The 16,400-nt window shown below is 54.1% G+C and overlaps 6 protein-coding genes across 6 annotated transcripts; 4 read left to right on the forward strand and 2 right to left on the reverse strand.

Annotated features, from left to right (window-relative positions):
* Positions 1-129: 129 nt before the first annotated feature.
* EJ05DRAFT_471511 (FAS1 domain-containing protein) lies at positions 130-2,160 on the reverse strand. Its single transcript, XM_033742979.1, has one exon. The coding sequence runs from the start codon at positions 1,832-1,834 to the stop codon at positions 350-352; it is 1,485 nt and encodes a 494-aa protein (XP_033604952.1). The 5' UTR covers positions 1,835-2,160; the 3' UTR covers positions 130-349.
* A 706-nt stretch (positions 2,161-2,866) lies between these two features.
* On the forward strand, positions 2,867-4,654 carry EJ05DRAFT_490987 (glutamate decarboxylase; the record flags this gene model as incomplete). The annotated part of the gene is made up of 2 exons (XM_033745936.1): positions 2,867-2,887; positions 2,963-4,654. 2 exons carry the CDS (start codon positions 2,867-2,869, stop codon positions 4,652-4,654), a joined length of 1,713 nt encoding a protein of 570 aa, XP_033604953.1.
* Positions 4,655-5,445: 791 nt separating this feature from the next.
* EJ05DRAFT_459273 (MFS general substrate transporter) lies at positions 5,446-7,476 on the reverse strand. Its single transcript, XM_033742573.1, has 5 exons — positions 7,230-7,476; positions 7,077-7,177; positions 6,796-7,013; positions 6,310-6,707; positions 5,446-6,261 (listed from the first exon to the last, which is right to left on the reverse strand). Exons 1-5 carry the CDS (start codon positions 7,356-7,358, stop codon positions 5,665-5,667), a joined length of 1,443 nt encoding a protein of 480 aa, XP_033604954.1. The 5' UTR covers positions 7,359-7,476; the 3' UTR covers positions 5,446-5,664.
* Positions 7,477-9,648: 2,172 nt separating this feature from the next.
* EJ05DRAFT_534048 (uncharacterized protein) lies at positions 9,649-10,971 on the forward strand. Its single transcript, XM_033749160.1, has 2 exons — positions 9,649-9,959; positions 10,087-10,971. Exons 1-2 carry the CDS (start codon positions 9,827-9,829, stop codon positions 10,722-10,724), a joined length of 771 nt encoding a protein of 256 aa, XP_033604955.1. The 5' UTR covers positions 9,649-9,826; the 3' UTR covers positions 10,725-10,971.
* Positions 10,972-11,985: 1,014 nt separating this feature from the next.
* On the forward strand, positions 11,986-14,716 carry EJ05DRAFT_515870 (neutral trehalase short isoform; the record flags this gene model as incomplete). Its single annotated transcript, XM_033748638.1, has 5 exons — positions 11,986-12,291; positions 12,406-12,472; positions 12,580-12,701; positions 12,772-14,516; positions 14,590-14,716. Exons 1-5 carry the CDS (start codon positions 12,175-12,177, stop codon positions 14,714-14,716), a joined length of 2,178 nt encoding a protein of 725 aa, XP_033604956.1. The 5' UTR covers positions 11,986-12,174.
* A 793-nt stretch (positions 14,717-15,509) lies between these two features.
* Positions 15,510-16,062, forward strand: EJ05DRAFT_433816 (multi protein-bridging factor 1; the record flags this gene model as incomplete). Its single annotated transcript, XM_033741621.1, has 2 exons — positions 15,510-15,671; positions 15,751-16,062. 2 exons carry the CDS (start codon positions 15,510-15,512, stop codon positions 16,060-16,062), a joined length of 474 nt encoding a protein of 157 aa, XP_033604957.1.
* Between the last annotated feature and the right edge of the window lie 338 nt (positions 16,063-16,400).

A 16,400-nucleotide genomic window follows, 5' to 3' on the forward strand; every position in this document is an offset into this window, starting at 1 on the left:
GGGCTATGCGAGGTTGAAATGCTATGCTATCCTAGAGGATTGCGTGTAGGGGTACGCGTTGGACGGTGGGAGATGGCTGGCGTGGGGATGGGAAGGAAGTGGTTTGTATTTTGGTTATTGTTGCACAGAGGGTAGAGAATGCTGCTGATGTGGAGGATGTAAATGGGGCATCAAAGTATACATGGCTAACGAGCGCATCGCGACATGCAAAGAGTGATAAATCTGAGCGTTATACAATTTACATGCCCAAAGAAACCTCCGTACGCTGTACGTTCCAACTACATCACAACAACAACAACAACACCACATTTGCCAACCCCCCAATCCCCAATCTCCAAACCAAACCACCTCACATCTCCCCATGCCCGCCCTCACGCCCAACAAACGGCTCCAACCGCTCCCTAAACTCCTCCACACCCATCTCCTCGCCAGCCCAAAACTGCACCTGCCCACCGCCCAACTTCCGCGGCGGCACAAGCACATTACCCACAACCTGAATGACGCCGTCCCTCGCAACGCCATCCTTGACCGTCACGCGCGAGAAGCCATTAATCTTGATCTCGGTAAACGGGCCGTACTTGCCCACGTCGACGCTCAGACTGCGGTCCTCGAGCAGGGTGGGCAGGTCGACGTGGAAGGCGGTGGGGTCGAGGGCGGAGAAGGGGAAGACGAGGTCGGATTTCTTGTCCATTTTGGCGCGGTAGAAGGCGTCGGAGTAGAGGGTGTTGTTGGGCGCGACGTGGTACTCGAGCAGGGCGGCGAGGTATTTCTCGCCGTATTTGCTGAAGAGGAAGGCGTTGATGCGGGGGCCGAGCTTGGTGAAGGCCCAGTTTGAGGGGGCGAAGAGGGTGGTGCCGGTGTGGGGGGTGGTGGTGTTGAGCTTGTCGAGCAGGCCGGTCTTGGTGAGGGCGAGGGTGAGGGTGCTGAATTCGGAGGGGAGGAATTGGATGATGTCGGCGATCTTGGGGGGTGGGAGGATGATGCTGTCGAGGGCGTGGATGACGCCGTTTGTGCCGAAGATGTTGATGGCGATGACGTGGGCGTAGAAGTTGAGGGTGACGCCGCGGAGGCCGATGCTGACGGAGAGGCGCTGGGGGAGGTTGCCGGCGCCGAGGAAGGAGGATTGTAGGAGGGTTGGGATGGTGTGTGCGGTGAGGACACGGCCGGCTGGGTAGAAGACGGGGGAGATGTGGTACGTCAGGAGGGCCTTGATGAACTCTTTGGATGGCGTGTGGTGTTTGGGAATCTTCTCGAACGCTTTGTCCGTGGGAGCAAAGACGGTATAGTTTGCAGCAGTGCCGTTCAGGATCTTGACCAAGTCCTTGTCCTCGTCGATCAGTTTTGCCAACTTGGTGGTGTACTTGCTCTTGGCGATCAATTCATACACGGTGAGGTTCGACTTTGGGTGGTGCGGCTTTCCGTGGTGAGGAGGTTTGCCATGGTGAGGCGGCTTGCCATGATGGCCTTTTCCAGGAGGTCCAGGGTGTTTACCATCAGGAGGCGGTGGTGGATGCTCGCCAAAGACGTCAAACGGGTCGTCGCTCTCGACATAGCTCTCCAGCCAAGACTCTACATCGTAGCCGGTGTCGTATATCTTCTCATACGCGGTCTTGCCAGTCTCAACGACGACATCAAACGCCTCGTCGATGGCACTCTTTGAGCGGTCCAGGAACTCTCCGGCATTGCTCTTGAACGAATGCCAGTAGTCGCCAATCTCCTCGAGACGTTCGGGTTGGTGATGGTCCTCGATCTGGATCTCGGCCAGAACCTTCTCGTCCGGAAGGACCAGTGCGGTAGATAGCGACGCTGCTGTGAGTACTGCGAGCAACTTCATGATGTTTGTGGTGGGGTGTGGTGTTGCAGGAGAGGGATGTCAGAGAGGCGGGCAAGAGTGAGTGGTATAGAGCGATCAATGACGCGAATCACCTCACGCTACAGGGGGTTAGGTGAGCAGGCTACAGGCTCTTCGTCTGTGAATAGTCGCAATGTACGCCACAGCGAGCAGGAGAGGAGTGGATTGGACAGAAGCGGCACGAGTGGTCATCAATTGGTAGAGGAATATGGCAAAACTGGAGCCAGAGGCGGGTGATGGTGTAGGTATGCGTGTATGCGTGTATTCGAGGATTCGAGTATTCACTCACACGCAGACGCAAATGCTGACGCGGACAAACATTTGCGGAGAAGTCATCGTCCATCCATTCATTCGTTCATTCCGGTGACGTAAGCCCCGCATTCTCGGCGTCGGGCCTTGTGTTTACCCGACGGCTGGGGTCCGGGGAGTATCACGTGGTGATAGCGATAAGAGCCGAGCCATAGAAGAAGTCCAAGACCACGACTGTTTTCCCCCCCTGATGGCTTCATAAACAACTCGCATTCACTCTAGTTGCCCTACTACAGGAGTGCTACCATGACAAAGCCGTCGCAGGATCATCGTTGGACCAGACCACCCCGCCCTAACACACACAATCGTCAACATACCGTCATGGCGCATTCGCCTCGGCCACAAGAGCCTTGCTCCACGAGATCTTGCAGATTGACGGCAACGAATCCCGCGTGAATGATTAAGCTTTTTCCCCAAGTCTTGAGAAGCTTGATGCCCCCTCTAGCGAGTGGATGTCCGGCGGGCGAATTGCTGGGACTAGTTTTGTAGGTAATTAGCTTGGTAGCTTTGTGGGTAACATACGTCAATCTGTGCCTGTACTTATTACGACGAGTGACGTCTCTGCTACTCTCAGGAGGTTTTGTTCGTAGTTTATAGTCGATCTCTCTCGTGCTCAGTCTTCACATAGCTCGCAGGTATATGAAACTCTGAGGATCTATTCCAGACTATCCTCCATCCTACCAGTCTCCTTCAATCACCACCATCATGGCCGGTCTTGCAACTCACGTAACAACCCCCCCCCCCCAAAACCCTTTCCAACTACATGCCATCCCCGAACTGACAACTCCCCCCCTGACACAGATCGATCCTGACGAGCTCGTCAAGAAGCTCCACGACCACCCCGTCCACAGCCACCACGCCCCCCGACGCAGTCACATCAACCAAGTAACCCCCTACTCATCCCGCTACGCCGCCAAAACCGAACTCCCCAAATTCAAGATCCCGCAAGCCAGCGCCCCCGCCGACGCCGTCCACCAGCTCATCAAAGACGAACTCGACCTCGACGGCCGGCCCAACCTCAACCTCGCCAGCTTCGTCGGCACGTACATGGAGCCGCAAGCCGAGCAGCTCATGATCGAGAACCTCTCCAAAAACATGAGCGACGCGGACGAGTACCCGGCCATGATGGACATGCACGCCCGCTGCATCAGCATGCTCGCCCACATGTGGCACGTCCAACCGGGCGAAACCGCCATCGGCACCGCAACAACCGGGTCCAGCGAGGCAATCCACCTCGCCGGCCTCGCCATGAAACGCCGCTGGCACGAAGCCCGCACGCGCGCCGGCAAGGACACCCTCAAGCCCAACATCCTCATGGGCGCCAACGCCCAGGTCGCCCTCGAGAAATTCGCCCGCTACTTCGACGTCGAGCCGCGCATCCTGCCCGTCTCCCGCGCCTCCCGCTACCGCCTCGACCCGGCCCTCGTACAGGCAAACATCGACGAGAACACAATCGGCATCTTCGTCATCCTCGGCTCCACCTACACGGGCCACTACGAGCCCGTCGCCGAAATCGCCGCCCTGCTCGACGCCCACGAGCAGGAAACAGGCCAGTCCATCGACATCCACGTCGACGCCGCGTCCGGAGGCTTCATCGCGCCCTTTACCCACGCTGGCGCCGGGCCCGACACGCCCTGGGACTTTGCCCTCCCGCGCGTCAAATCGATCAACGTGTCCGGGCACAAATTCGGCCTCGTCTACGCGGGCGTCGGCTGGATCGTCTGGCGCGACGAGCACCTGCTGCCCCGGCACCTCGTCTTCGAACTGCACTATCTCGGCGGCACGGAGCAGTCGTACACGCTCAACTTCTCGCGGCCCGGCGCCCAGGTCATTGCGCAGTACTTCAACCTCGTGCATCTTGGCGTCGAGGGGTACCGGAATGTGATGGAGAATGCGCTGGCGAATGCGCGGCTGCTGTCGCGTGCGCTCGAGGCGACGGGCTGGTATGAGTGTGTGTCGGATGTGCATCGGCGGGTCGGCTCGTTTCACTTGTCCCCTTCCCCTTCCTCGCCCGACCCGGAATCCGACTCGCCCTCCGACTCTTCCGACTCTTCCGACTCCTCAGCAGCATACAACCCGGGCCTCCCGGTGGTGGCATTCACGCTCTCCCGCGCCCTCAAAGCCTCGCACCCGCACATGACGCAAGACAGCATCAGCACGCTGCTGCGCGCAAAGCAGTACATCATCCCCAACTACGCGCTTCCGCCGCACGAGGACGGGACCGAGATCCTGCGTGTCGTGGTGCGCGAATCCATGTCGTTGGACCTGTTGCATCGCCTGATTGCCGATATCTGTGAGGTTACGGATCGGGTGATGCGGATGGCGCCGGGGGATTTGGCGGTGTTTGACAAGGTTGGGGGCGGAAGTGGTGGGGGTGGTGGTGGGAGGGGGCCGAGTGTGGAGAAGAGGTTTGGGAATGCGGGGTTGGGGCATGAGGAGAGGGATAAGGCGCGGCGGCCGATGGGGGAGGGAGTGCATAGGAGTGTTTGTTGATTGGGAGAGGGGGGCTTGGGGGATGTGCTGATCGATGTAGAAGGATAGGAGATGTTAAAGAGTACTCAAGTTAGGGTTTATCAAATCTACGCTTAACGTACACTCTTTAGAATACTATTATATTATATTTAAGTTTATCAAATGGAGAAGATGTAATATTATACTATATACTAGAGGATAGATAAAGAGAATAGAAGATGTTAAATAGTACTTAAGTCGGGGCTTATAATGATATTAATAATAATATTATTATTATTATTATTAATTAACTACTAGGTAGATTAGTATTCTATAGGTATATCTCTCCTAGAGTAGTAGCTAATAGTAGTTATTATATCTAGATCTATACTTAAAGTACTAACTACTACTTATAGAAGAGATTTATCTTTAGTAGCTCTCTATATCTAGTACTAGTATATATATAGTAAAGAAGATTAGTAGCTCTCTATATCTAGTAGTAGATATATATATATATCTATACTTATAGTATTCCATCTTACGCCGTAGTACTAGTATTTATATTCGTAGCTTTATTAGTAGACCCCGGATATAAAAGACGGAGGACACGGTTCTACTAATAGCGTTTTATAGTAGCTTATTTTACAAAGTTCGTCCAAGGAAGCCGCCGTGTTACTAGTACTAGTACTTATATCCATGTATCAAGGAACGTACACTCTACATAACGCTATTATATACTAATTATTAAAAGAGAGGGGGGGAGAACATAATATTATACTCTATACTATAGATAGGTAAAGAAGAATAGGAGATGTTAAATGGTACTTCAGTTAGGACTTGTAAACTCTACGTCTTGACGTACTACACTCTACATGACGCTGTAGTGTGTTGTTTATTAATTTATTATTGCTTAGTTTCTAACCATTTGCCGTTTGTCGTTCGTCGTTTGTCCGTGAGATGGTAGAGAGTTGAGGGTGTCGGAATAGGGGTACGTTGTATATCTAGGGATCGGATGTATATAACGCACCTCAACCACAACCACACCACACCCCTTATCCTTCCTTCTCCTCTACATGCTGCCTCTCCCCAACCTTCTCCCCCGTCACCTCCACCCTCTCCTCCCGCAAATCCTTCATACCCCCTATACCACCCCCACCCTCCACATCCCGCACCCCAATCTCCGCCCGAGCACTCGCATCAACCACCCCCCGATACCCCTGCACGAAATTCACACAAACCGCATACGACACCGCACCGACAAAAAAGCACAACGGCACCACCATGCCCAACGCAGTCCCATGCCGATCCCCGGCCACGCCCAACAACGGCGGCACAACCGCACCACCACTGACGCCAGCGACAATCCAGCCGCTGCCGCGCTTCGTGTGTCTGCCCAGACCGCGCATGCCGAGCGCGACAATGGTGGGGAAGCAGATGGACTCGAAGAAGAGGGTGAGGTAGAGCAGTGCGACGCCGGTGTTGTTGTCGCGCTGGGTGATGCTGGGCGCGAGGAAGATGATGCAGCTGGTGAGGTAGGCGAGGAAGATGAGGCGCGGCTTGAAGGCGGTCATGAGGGCGACGCCGACGAAGCGGCCGAGGGCAAAGGCGCCTTGGGCGCCGGCGAGGAGTTTGGATGCTACGGCGGAGTCCTGTGGTGGTTGTTAGTGTTTTGGCGTTGGTTCTCAGGGGGGATGTACGGTGTTGGGACGGGTCTGCACGGCGTAGTTGATAAAGTAGCTTGCGATTGCGACCTGTGCGCCCGTGTAGCAGAACTGCGCGAATGCGGCGTGGAAGAGGCGGTATTGCTTCCGGAACGGCTGGTCGTCGGCCTCGGCGTGCGTCTCCTGGACCTGGAAGGCCATGTCGGCGTCGGTGATTTCGGGGATGGGGCTGAAGAGGAAGACGGCGGCAAGGAGGAAGACGAAGCAGGCGATGGCGAGGTAGACCCACTGCACGTTCTGCAGCGATTTCTCGTCGTCGTGCACGCTGGTGAAGAAGACGTAGGATGCCATGACGGGAGCGACGACTGTGCCTATCCCGTTGAAGGCCTGGCTGATGTTGATGCGGATCTCCGAGTACTTTGGAGGACCGCAGACTGGGTATGTGGTGTCAGCATGTCATAACCAATAGCTCGAGTAACGACAGGACGGGCATTGAGCTGGATCATGGCTGAGGTCGAGTACCTGTAATGTACGGATTCGCCGCCGTCTCGAGCGAACCAAGACCATTCCCAATGATGAAAATCGCACCACAGAACCCGCCAAAGGAGCGGTGGAGCAGACACGGCCAGGCGACGAGGGCGCCAATGCCATACAGGCAGAGGCCCCAGATGAAGGTGATCTTGTAGCCGTAGCGGCGCAGGAGCCAGTTTGCGTGCCCGAGGGAGGCGAGGGGGTATGCTCTAAGATCGAGACATCATGAGCAACCATTTCGCTTCTCAGTTGCGTCAAGTCAACAAACGTACCCAAAATACGCAGCCTGTAGCCCCGAAGAGCGGGCCTGGGTGATACCAAGCTGGTTCTGGAAGTGCTTGTTCAGCGTATCAAGCAAGCCGTACGAAAAGCCCTATACTCATCAGCTTCACAATCAACTCGCCCTCATCTCCCTCAAAACATACCCAGAGAAAGAACAACAGCGTAACAAGCGCAATCGGGTAGATCGATTGGCGCAGGGTGAGTTCGGCAGCACGCGTCCTCTCGCTGTCCCGCACCGTAACTTTCGTCTTGCGGAGGAAGTTGAAAGCCATTGTGGCAGTCGATGCTGTATCTCAGCACAGTAGCTCAGAGGGTCAGGGGACGGCAAGGTCAGCGGATCGAGGGCGGTATTTATGGCATGCCAATGACCACGGTGCTGTTGTGTCTTGGCTGTTGCTGGGATGTAGATTGGATATTACCGTCTTTGCTTGGATTGCCCGTGTCGAGGCGGTTAATGTTGCGAGGGAGGTTCTGTAAACACAGGTGGCAGATGTGTTCTTCTACGTTTCGCTTGATAGCCGTGCAATGATGCCAGTACACAGAAGGTATAACTCACGAGCAGATATCATGTAAATGAACCTACGAAGAAGATTAGCAGTCGTGAGAGACCTGGGAACATTGGAAAGTCATGATGAACCCCCCCCCCCCCCATCCACACAACAAACACCCCAGACATTAGCCGTTTGCGGGGAAGGCATGCAGGGGACTACTAAGTAGGCCGCTCCTGCCCTCTCTCTAGTGGCTAGTGAACCACACTCCGGCTCAATAGACCCTGAACGCCTCATGACTGACTGACTGACTGACAGCTAGCTATTGCTGCATTTCTCGTGGCTACCAAGGGTGTTCCCTGCGCTGCCCAGCCCTGTCTTGCTGTCCAGGCCGGCAGATGGATTGCACGTAGTTGTCGTATAGCGGATATCCCGTCGTGTATATAGCATACTTGACCGGAACAAGTCCTGACGAAGCTGTTCTGGCGATGTGGTTTGCTTCATTAGTACTTGATTTTGAATGAATGACGGAGAGAAAGTAAAAGAGCAGATTGTGGGTGGGGTGTTTCAAGTATTTAGCTTCTCATTAAGATGTATTGTATGCAACTACTAGTACTCGCAGTCTTTTCTACGAACAATGCCTCTGTAGTACACTAGTATTTATCAAGGATATTATATTGATATTTATATGCTATAGCATGTGAACACAACTACTATTACTATACCTTTTACTACAATCTTAACCGAAGTTCTTATAGTAGTCACAGGTACCAAGAGATCAACGGACCGGGTTCTTCGTATCAATGTTAGTAGTTGGTGCACGCTTTGATGCCAGGCACTTTCATTGGTTTACCTGGCGACCTCATCTCCATCTCGACAGCAAGGCTTAGCCGAGGCTTTGTGGCATGCATGGCAGCACATGAACAATATCTGGTCGTTACACCCAGATCCGCAGAGCTGGGACGATGGCCCGAGATAGCGGACCCGAGCGAGCGGTTCCGAGGGAAGATGGGGAGCCAGCGTGTCGGAACGCGGATACGTGATAGGCATGCCGACGTCGGGACGCATGTGGCTCCCGTTTCAACGAATGAAAGGCATGGAGTTTACACCAGATGTATGTAGCGTGCCGGTTGGAGCAACGTGACGTCTTTGCAGCCAAGGCGTAATATGCTCAACTCTTGCTTTTTATGAACCGGCTTCATGGGTCAGGAAGATGGGTACGGGGACGATACTGCTGTATATATATACATGACAGCCTATCAGAGCGCGAAATGGTGCTGAAGGAGGACAGTCGCAGCCAATATCGTGATTGTGATGAGGCTTGCATCGAGCACCTGGACCCATGGAGGTGGGCCATTACCCACACGTTGGGTAAAAGTCCGTCGGAGGGAAGAAGGGACATGCTACCGGCGATGAATTATTCGATGCGACTCGAGCATGGCGATATGCCGTAGCGTTGTTGGCTCGGCTTGGGGTGCCGTGAGCGGACCGTAGCGGCGCTATGAATGGGTAGTAAGCGTGACGAGTCAGTAGATATCTCAATCAGTAGATATCTCGATCAGTACGGGGCTCGTGGAAAAAGCACGTTGAAGGCGTGTCAGGAGGGCACGAATAGAGAAAAAGTGGACTGTCGAGCATTCCAAGCAGATGGCCGTCAACCAATAGGAGACTGTTGCGATTCTCGTGGTGTTGTGGTGTGCTCTCACAACTGTGGGCTTCCGGGTCAATCAAGGAGTGTGAAGAGTCATGTAGGCTCTCAATCGTACGTTCGGGTAAGCCAGCACTAAAAGTGATCTTCCTGACAGCTGTGAAGTGCCATCAGTCAGTTGTCGGACCTTGGTATCAGATGCTCCAGGAGTAGTACTGGAAGCATGACAGATCAGTGTACAAGCCTCAGACGAATACAGCGTTGCTCGGCAGGCGGTGGTGTGCTCTAAAGGACGCAAAAGAGGGCGCACGACGCCCTCTTTTACGTCCAGGGGCCAATTGAAGGGCACGAGAGGCTCTGAAATTGTTGATATCTTTGGAGGTCGTACCATGATCGGCCCTTTCGGTGGGAGGGTGGTGACATTGCCAGGACTATGAGTGGTGCAGTAGCCAATGGAGCTGGCTTGTCCGACGACGACAGCAGGTTTGAGCGACAGGAACAGTCGAAGGCCTGGCTAGCAGTTCTGGCAAGATGAGCAGAAGGGGACAGAGGGACATGAGAGGTGTCAGGCACCCTTGTTTTGTGGCTCAGTCAAGAGAGCATCATGCTGGAGTTCTGGGGTGCAGACAGCCGGGCGTGGCAGGCCAATGGTGAAGTCGTGAACGTGAGAGTGTTGCAGTGGTCGGGGACAGCGAGGAGTGAGAACAGGCTTCTGGAAGTTCGTATCATGTATATAAGTAAGTGGTGAGGAGTGGTGGTGGTGGAGGTTGAGCTTACTTGTCGGCGAACCTCTTTAGCAGCAGTAGACAAGTCTATAATCTCCCTCGACACGGGCAAACTTGATATTGTGGCTTGAATTACCAGTCATCTTCATTCACTCCACGAAGGCAGACAGAATGCAGCCCTTAGGTGGCATGGATATATCAAGTGTTGCGACTGCTCGTCAAGTTACAAAGGTGAGTGGAGGGGCCGTGGAGCTGAGGTTGTGCTGGACGGGAACAAGTAGGATGACTAAAGGAAGGCAGGTGGACTACGAGAAGCACGTGATACAGCTGATAGAGAGAGAACGAATGCAAAAGTTCCTTCAGCAGCTCGGTCTGACACGGTGGCAACAGCAGCAGCAGCAGCAGCAGCAGCAGCAGCAGCGAGCAGGGTACAGACAGACGTCGGCGGCGGAGGGCATGGATAGTAGCATTGAACAAGTCATGGAAGGACTCTCGAAACAAGCGTGCGCGCTCAAATGCGAGTGTCCGGTGATGGACAGCAACAGCAGCATCGAGGAAGTCAGAAAGATCAGCGGAATGTGGCAGAGTGGCAATCTCACACCGATGGAGCAGTTCATGGTGGTCAGTCCAATCAGCGATGCTCAGACATGGATGGCCAAGCAGTCGCTGGAGAGGAGCGATGTCGCGGCCGGAGAGCTGGATGCGAGAGTGGTTGCGGAACGTCAACTGTCGGTGAAACAGTGTTGTGGTGAAGAGGAGAGGAGAGGAGTGAATTGACAGGTCAGGTGGATGGATTGGAGGAGTGTGCTGAGGGGGGTGATGAGGCTTGAGGGGTGTTGAGGGGTGGTTGTGCTGGATATGCAGGACAGGGCAGGACAGGGCAGGGCCAAGCAGGCACAGCAGCAGCCCAGTCAGCCAGTGAGGCAACAGGAGTGTGTGTATATACAGGCAGTCCTACAATGGAACCAATTGATGCCAAATAGATGCAGGATAATTAAGTAGATGCAGAATGGATGCAGACGAGGAGGGCGTGGGCGTAGTAGACTGTGGACGTGAGGATGTGATGGATATGCTCGTGCCGCCCTGTCTCTCGCGTGTCTCTCGTGCGTCTTGTGCCTCTTGTGCCTCTCTCTCTCCCTCTCACTGCGGGTCTACGATGTACTACCATGGTGCCAAGTAATACGGCGGCAGATCTACTAGACTAGGGCCGACCATGCTACCATCCATCTCACATCTCACATCTCACTTGCATCACCCTCCTATATAACGACTACTACTACTACTACTACTACTACTACTACTACTACTACTCTACTACTGTAATAATACTGGACCTAGCACAAGGGGCGGGCGTCTGCTTAGTCTTTGCGCCATCAAACCAATCTCACGATAATACATCCGTCTGCCGTCCAGCGATGGTCAGTCGTTGATGATAAGTGAGTGAGTGAGTGAGTGAGTGAGTGCCTCCCCCGCTGACGTCGCTGCCCCGCTGGCTGCTGGCTGATGGCTGATGGCTCCTCTATCGGCTTCTCCGTCGTCATGAACAACGGCGTTTTAGGAGTGTGAAGCTTTTATCTGCACATCTATCCTACTGTGTTTATCTGTCTGCCTGCTTATAGTTGGTGTCATTGTTGGAGGTGCGTCGAGCACAATGCATGCTACCACTCTCTTCTCTCGCCTGGTGGGAATGAAGAAGCAACATCACGAGAGTCACACAGAGAATGGATTGATGGATCTGATGGGAAGTCGCTTGACTGTTCTACCCGAGTGTGTCGTGACCTTTTTCCTCCTCCCGACAATGCACTGCACTGACTTCCATCCATTACCATCCATACTTACATACATCCCTCCATCCATTCATCAATAATTCCATTCACCGCCTACTGCTACTGCTGCTGCTGCTGATCCCACCGTGTCTTGCTCTCTCCTTCTTCCAGCTTCGACGCTGCTTCTGTTGTTTGCTGCCTCTGTCATTCATTCCTCCTTTACACACCCTTCACTCACTCCCTCCACCTCCACCTCTCCTCTCCATCTTTCTTCATTCCACTCACTCCTATTCACCCAATACTCCACTCTTCCCTGCCCCGGCTGATTCATTCACTCCACTCACTCATACACGCCGCACTATATACCTATCCTCATATCCCGTCAACAGGCCCTCCCTTGCTACCTAACCACCACCTCTTTGCTGAAAATCAATTCATTTCCCTCAGTAATTACACATAGCATGGGCTCGCGACTCCAGCGCTCCTCGACAAACGAGCACAGAGATCCTCTCGCTGCTGCACACATTTACTACGGTGACTCTCACAAGAAGGCTTCCCGCGTTCGGACCTGGTCCACGGTAAGACACTCCACCACTCATATCTGCTCTCTCTTCCTGGAGCTCTCTCTACACCTCTCGAGCCCTCTCCCTCTCTCCCAACAAATCACATCGGGCACTAATCTGGTTACACAGCAAGTTGGCTCTGCAGCCACCACGACGAATACTGGCGCGAAGCTCCCCACGAGGCGTTCTAGCCACGGTACCGCTTCCTCTCTCTCTCTCTCTTTCGCTCTCCTCCCCCCCCCCCAACCCTCCAATCCCATCACCCCATGCAAACCGCTAACTGATCATCCCACCACACCACAGACGAACAAACCCTCCAACCACGCAGATTCCTCGTCGACGTCAACAAGACCCTGACCTCTCTCCTGTCGCGCGAAGACACTGACGGCAATTGCCAAATCACAATCGACGATGATGGTCCCAAAGTACGTTGAATATTAATTACTTGCCACACAAAGAGCTCTCAGCATGTCTCTGACACGGCCCAATCAATAGGTCTTCTCGCTCGGCACCGCTGCCTCGAATGGCATCAACAAGGCTGACATACGCGGCACCTATATGCTGTCCAACCTGCTGCAAGAACTCACCCTGGCTCAAGACTACGGTCGCAACGTCATCTACTTGGACGAGGCGCGGCTGAACGAAAATCCCGTCAATCGCCTGGAGCGCCTCATTCGCGACCATTTCTGGGACGGTCTCACGCGTCGCATTGATGGCTCCAATATTGCAAAAGTTGGCCGTGATCCAAAGGACTGGACCTCGGATCCAAGACCGCGCATCTACGTCCCGAGAGGTGCGCCCGAGCAGTACGACTACTATACCCGCATCGCAAAAGAGAGTCCAGACATGCGCCTGGATGTGCAGTGGCTGAATGAGGAGTGCGATGATCCGGCCTACGTTCGGGACTTGAATGCCGCACCTGGCCTGCTTGCCGTCGCCATGGAAGAATACGTCGATCCCAAGACTGGCAATACCGACCTGCGTGGCCTGCCATTCGTTGTACCGGGTGGCAGATTCAACGAGCTGTACGGATGGGACAGCTACATGGAGTCTCTCGGCTTGCTCATCAACGGTCGTGTCGACCTGGTCAAGTCAATGGTCCAGCATTTCTGCTTTTGCATCAAGCATTATGGAAAGATTCTAAACGCCAACCGCACCTACTACCTGTGCCGGACACAGCCCCCGTTCTTGAGTGATATGGCTCTGCGTGTCTATGACCGGATCAAGTTTGAGCCCGGAGCCTTGGACTTTCTGCGACAGGCCATCCTCGCCGCAATCAAGGAATACCACAACATTTGGATGAGCGAGCCTCGCTACGACCCCGAGTCTGGCCTGACCAGGTACCGACCAGGCGGCATCGGTGTCCCCCCGGAGACTGAGGCTTCCCACTTTGTGCATGTCCTCGATCCCTACGCCAAGAAGCACGGCATGACCTTTGAGAGCTTTGTCCAGGCCTACAACAGCGGCGAAATCAAGGAACCCGTCTTGGACGACTACTTTCTCCATGATCGTGCCGTCCGGGAATCGGGACATGATACCTCGTACCGACTCGAGAGAATCGCCGCAAGCCTCGCCACCGTCGACTTGAATGCCCTGCTCTACAAGTATGAGCAGGACATTGCTCGCACTATTCGTGGCCACTTTGGCGACAGCCTCGTCATTCCAGCAGAGTTTTGCACAAAAGGTCAGGTCCCGGGGCATGTGGAGAGCTCGGCAGTCTGGGACCGCCGCTCGAAGAGGAGACGCGCCCTGATGGACAAGTACATGTGGGACGAGGAGCAGGGCATGTACTTTGACTACAACACCGTCACTAAGAAGCACACCGGCTACGAGAGCGCTACCACTTTCTGGCCCATGTGGTCCGGTGTCGCAACTCCCCGCCAGGCTGCCATCCTCGTGGCCAAGGCCTTGCCCAAGTTTGAAGCCTTTGGTGGCCTCGTCTCTGGAACGGAAAAGTCGCGCGGTCCGGTGGGGCTTGAGCGGCCAAACCGGCAGTGGGACTATCCCTTTGGCTGGGCGCCCCAGCAGATTCTTGCCTGGGTCGGGCTGCAGCGTTACGGGTACGAAGCAGAGGCTCAGCGACTGGCCTACCGGTGGATATACATGATTTGCAAAGCCTTTGTCGACTTTAACGGCGTCGTCGTCGAAAAGTACGACGTCACTCGTCCCATTGACCCGCACAAGGTCGAGGCCGAATATGGCAATCAAGGGAGTGACTTTAAGGGTGTGCCGCGTGAGGGGTGAGTTTCTTGCTGTCCTTTTTTGCTTTTGGGAATTTGATGTGTGTGACTTGGGTCTCTAACGCGGTAGCAGATTCGGCTGGGTTAATGCAAGTTATATATACGGATTGACACTGATCAATGCTCATCAAAAGCGTGCTTTGGGCGCACTCACGACCTACGACACCTTTCTCAAGGCTACGGAAGCCCTGGGTCTTTGACCTGCTGGCATCAAAATATGACTGCACGACGAGGGGGGACATGCACCAAGTGCTGTCAATGTGTGAGGGGACATGCACACCCAAGTGGCTGTCAATATGGTGGTTTTTGTTTTGGCTCCCAGTAGCTCATCATGGAACGGCGTTTTCAAAGGGGTGCATGTTTGTTCTTCCCCGACTAATTATGCCCAAAAGACTTTATGATTGTAATGGGTATTAGAGCGCGTCTGGGTGGTACTAATGACCTGTCTTGTCACAAAGCATGCACTACGGAGTTTCTGAGGGGTTGTCTGGAGCATAGATGGCATAATTGATTGACCAGTAAACTATAATCTTCATCTGGCGTGCTTGCAGTGCTGTCTTCAGGCGAGATCAAACTGTGAGGTTAATGGACGGACTTAATTACAGAAGGCGAAGAAGACTCCAGAAGGAAACCTACATGTCCACGGATCGCGCTTGCCCGAAACGGGGCTAGCGCGAAGTGGGAGGCGGTGACATGTTGCTTTCGAACCTCGCCTCGATCTTAGTCCCAGTCATCACTGTCTTCACTTACACACCCATAGCCAAAACATTCGTATAAAAAGCTTCTGTTCTCGTCCTCCATCCAACTGACAAAGAAACTTCCCTCACTTTTCTGAACTCGACTCTCTACATCCTCCTCCTCATCCTTCATACTCGGGACCCTCCTCTCTTGGACTGGACCCTCCTCCCGCCGACGTCATCCCACTTTTGAACAACTCAACCCCAACTCACTCCACGTACGACAGACACCACACACACGACCACCACGAACAACATGTCTGACGACTGGGACTCCGTCACCAAGATCGGCAGCCGCACGCGTGGCCCCGGTGCCGCACAGCGCGAGACTGTCGTCCGCGGCCAGAGCGCGCTCAACGCCGCGAAGCGGAGCGGTGCCGTCGTGGCTACGGAGAAGAAGTTTGCTGCTGGGAATGCCGTATGTCCTTCCTCCCCGCCTCAACCCCAAATCTTCCACTTTCTACATATTCAGTCACTAACAAACAACACCACAACAGTCCGGCCACGTCGAAGGCCAACACCTCACCAAAGTCGACCGGTCAGACGACATTGTCAAGCCCAAGACGGTGGGCGTCAAGGTCGGCGACGCGATCAAGAAGGCCCGTGCCGAGGCCAAGAATGATAAAGGCGGCACCATGACGCAGAAGGATCTGGCGACAAAGTGTAATAGCACGCCGACGATTATCGCGGACTTTGAGCGTGGATCCGCCGCGCCCGATCAGAAGCTGCTGGGTAATATTGAGCGGGTACTGAATGTTGTGCTGCGCGGTGATAAGATTGGGCAGCCGAAGTTTCCGAATAAGAAGTAGATGACGGTGGTGCTGGTGGTTGGGGTGCTGGGTTTGAGCGGCATGAGCGGCGTGGATGGAGGGATGGGTGGATGGGGATGGGCTGGTATAGATGTATGCTGGTGCTGATGTAGATGGTATAGACTTTTCAGCTGGTATACCCCTCCCCCCCTCAGGGACTATCGTACCTCGCACATGTTTCAGTCCTCTTGCATGTGAACTCCTGAAGCCGCTTGACTCCATGTCCCGGAGCACTGCTTTCCCTTTCCCAATTGAAGAATGCAGATATTCCGGACGATGGCCATGATCATGATTCTGCCTCTTTGAACTTTCTTAGAGGAAAAGTGAGAAGAAGGAAG

Source organism: Pseudovirgaria hyperparasitica, assembly GCF_010093815.1.
Source record: "Pseudovirgaria hyperparasitica strain CBS 121739 unplaced genomic scaffold EJ05scaffold_1, whole genome shotgun sequence".
In the NCBI taxonomy this organism is placed as follows: Eukaryota; Fungi; Ascomycota; class Dothideomycetes; order Acrospermales; family Acrospermaceae; genus Pseudovirgaria; species Pseudovirgaria hyperparasitica.

Coding starts and splice junctions, on each gene's coding strand:
- EJ05DRAFT_534048 (XM_033749160.1), top strand. CDS start 9,827: ATGCTGGAGTTCTGGGGTGCAGACAGCCGGGCGTGGCAGGCCAATGGT. Junction 9,960..10,086: donor AGTTCGTATCATGTATATAA/GTAAGTGGTGAG, acceptor TTGAATTACCAG/TCATCTTCATTCACTCCACG.
- EJ05DRAFT_471511 (XM_033742979.1), bottom strand. CDS start 1,834: ATGAAGTTGCTCGCAGTACTCACAGCAGCGTCGCTATCTACCGCACTG.
- EJ05DRAFT_459273 (XM_033742573.1), bottom strand. CDS start 7,358: ATGGCTTTCAACTTCCTCCGCAAGACGAAAGTTACGGTGCGGGACAGC. Junction 7,178..7,229: donor CGCTGTTGTTCTTTCTCTGG/GTATGTTTTGAG, acceptor TGATGAGTATAG/GGCTTTTCGTACGGCTTGCT. Junction 6,708..6,795: donor GGCGAATCCGTACATTACAG/GTACTCGACCTC, acceptor CCACATACCCAG/TCTGCGGTCCTCCAAAGTAC.